The sequence below is a fragment of the Nanorana parkeri genome, unplaced genomic scaffold (assembly GCF_000935625.1).
Source record: "Nanorana parkeri isolate BGI_ZX_2015 unplaced genomic scaffold, ASM93562v1 scaffold3163, whole genome shotgun sequence".
Lineage (NCBI taxonomy): Eukaryota > Metazoa > Chordata > Amphibia > Anura > Dicroglossidae > Nanorana > Nanorana parkeri.
Window position 1 is genome coordinate 22,569 of NW_017309431.1, and position 2,728 is coordinate 25,296.

General features: G+C 55.8%; 1 protein-coding gene across 1 annotated transcript in view; it reads left to right on the forward strand.

Moving 5' to 3' along the window:
- Nucleotides 1–2,728, forward strand: part of LOC108802834 (wee1-like protein kinase 1-A) — a 16,075-nt gene that overhangs the window by 8,601 nt on the left and 4,746 nt on the right. Inside the window, exons 9-11 of the mRNA XM_018574687.1 lie at nt 148–294; nt 1,948–2,043; nt 2,523–2,608. Coding sequence (XP_018430189.1) covers nt 148–294; nt 1,948–2,043; nt 2,523–2,608 — 329 coding nt within the window. The remainder of the gene's footprint in view (nt 1–147; nt 295–1,947; nt 2,044–2,522; nt 2,609–2,728) is intronic.

Below are 2,728 nucleotides of genomic sequence, written 5' to 3' on the forward strand. Positions count from 1 at the left end.
CTGCAGTTAATGAGTTGAATCTCCATTATACAAACCAGCCGGGAGGGAGAATGCAACTTGCTGGTAGGAATCCGGCCGCTCTCACCTTCTGGGGGAATGTTGTGTGATGCGTTGTGATAACCCGTTTCCTCGTCTGTTCCTCTGCAGGTGGCAGTCTAGCGGACGCCATTAGTGAAAATTACCGCAATATGCGCTACTTCACCGAACCCGAAATAAAGGACCTTCTCCTACAAGTGGCCCGAGGGCTGAAGTATATCCACTCCATGGCTCTGGTTCACATGGACATCAAGCCAAGTAAGTCGCCCCTGACCCCCACCCTCGCCCCTGACCCTCGCCCCTGACCCCCCCACCCTCGCCCCTGACCCTCGCCCCTGACCCCCCCACCCTCGCCCCTGACCCTCGCCCCTGACCCCCCCACCCTCGCCCCTGACCCTCGCCCCTGACCCCCCCACCCTCGCCCCTGACCCTCGCCCCTGACCCCCCCACCCTCGCCCCTGACCCTCGCCCCTGACCCCCCCACCCTCGCCCCTGACCCTCGCCCCTGACCCCCCCACCCTCGCCCCTGACCCTCGCCCCTGACCCCCCCACCCTCGCCCCTGACCCTCGCCCCTGACCCCCCCACCCTCGCCCCTGACCCTCGCCCCTGACCCCCCCACCCTCGCCCCTGACCCTCGCCCCTGACCCCCCCACCCTCGCCCCTGACCCTCGCCCCTGACCCCCCCACCCTCGCCCCTGACCCTCGCCCCTGACCCCCCCACCCTCGCCCCTGACCCTCGCCCCTGACCCCCCCACCCTCGCCCCTGACCCTCGCCCCTGACCCCCCCACCCTCGCCCCTGACCCTCGCCCCTGACCCCCCCACCCTCGCCCCTGACCCTCGCCCCTGACCCCCCCACCCTCGCCCCTGACCCTCGCCCCTGACCCCCCCACCCTCGCCCCTGACCCTCGCCCCTGACCCCCCCACCCTCGCCCCTGACCCTCGCCCCTGACCCCCCCACCCTCGCCCCTGACCCTCGCCCCTGACCCCCCCACCCTCGCCCCTGACCCTCGCCCCTGACCCCCCCACCCTCGCCCCTGACCCGCTCGCGCTCATGTTTCCTCACATGATATGCTATGATATCATATATCTATGCTCTTGGATGGTACATACCGGGGTCACTTATTCAGAGTGGCAATGCTATTCCAGCCGATCCTCCATCTTCAGCGTTCCACTCGCTGCACCCGCTCCGTTCTCTCCCTTGGGAGTAAGCCGCGTTCTGCTCAGAGCGTCCATGTGTCTCCGTGCCTTTCGCTGGGTGCTTCGGATATTAGCTGTGCAGTCTGTTCCAGAAGCAGAAGATTGAAGAAAATAGGTCACCAGCACTCCATAAGTTAAAAGGCCCTTTTTTCCATTTTTGCACCCATGTTATATTCCACATTTTAGGCCTGAAAATGACGTAAAACCCCCCAACATTATATATTTTCTGAATGCCAAGACCCTATAGAATAAAATGGTGGTAGTTGAAAATTTAATATATTGAACTTATGGAGTGCTGGTGACCTATTTTCTTCAATCTTGTGTTTTGCACGGTGCCATCCGTGAAGTTACTCCGAGCACCATTTATTTGATTGTTGGCCGGGACTGCTGAAAGGTGTGCGGAGGGCACCTCCATCAATTGCATCTGTTCCAGAAGCAGCTCTGATAGTGTAATCCGCAACTGATGAGCAGAATGCACGGCTAAAGTCTGCAGCACCCCGGTGGCCATCAGGGAGGAGTATGTATGTCTAAAGGGATGCCGAGGGCGTGTTTTCATATCTCATGGGTTATGTCACATGACCCGCAACATAAGTATATGAGCTTAGTAACATTGTGATTGGCCGGTTGCTGTTGAGGTTTTATTTCTTGCTCGCCTGCAATACTTCTAATGTGCGTTTATGTAAATTACATTTTATTTCATTCTTCCTTCAAGGCAACATTTTTATATCTCGGACGGTGGTGCCCAAGTCCTCAGTAGAAGAAGTCGATGATGAAGATGGCGGCCCCCAAAAAGTGATTTATAAAATAGGTGAGGCCTCTAATTCGGGGAGATTTCTGAATGTTGTGCCGATCGGAATTGTACCGAAAAATCTTTACAATGGAGCAAAAAATGCCCCAAAGCCCCCTCTGTGGTCATGTGACCAGTGCCATGGCCTTCGTCTTATGCTGAAGAAGCCTCTGCATGAACCGTAGTGTTTCTCAGTAAACATCGCACAGCCGGCGTCTGTCATTGTGACGTGACTTCTTCTTTATAAGGGACATGTCAGAGAAAATGACCTTTGTGCATGACCCCCCCCTCCCCCGCCTGTACTAATGTTCTCGTATCAGATCAGTGAGTAGAAATGCTGCAATCTATAAACAGGTTCTGCACGTCTGCCAAGTAATTGGGGTCCTTCTATTGCTTGCTAAGACTTACTACAGATGGAGATTCCAGTTAAATGGGTTTTTTTTTTCTCTGTCCTGGAAATGTTTTTTATTCCATCTTAAATTATGTTTCCCTTTAACCAGGTGACCTGGGTCATGTGACCAGAGTGTCCAGTCCTCAGGTGGAAGAAGGTGACTGCCGGTTCCTGGCTAATGAAATCTTACAAGAGGTGAGACTTATAGAAGAGTGCTGAATCCAGAGTCCGTGTTCTGCACGTGTAGTCTGTCTTTAACCACCAAATCCCCCCCCCCCCCCGAAAAAAAGTTGTTCTCCCTGTGGATTGTGGGGG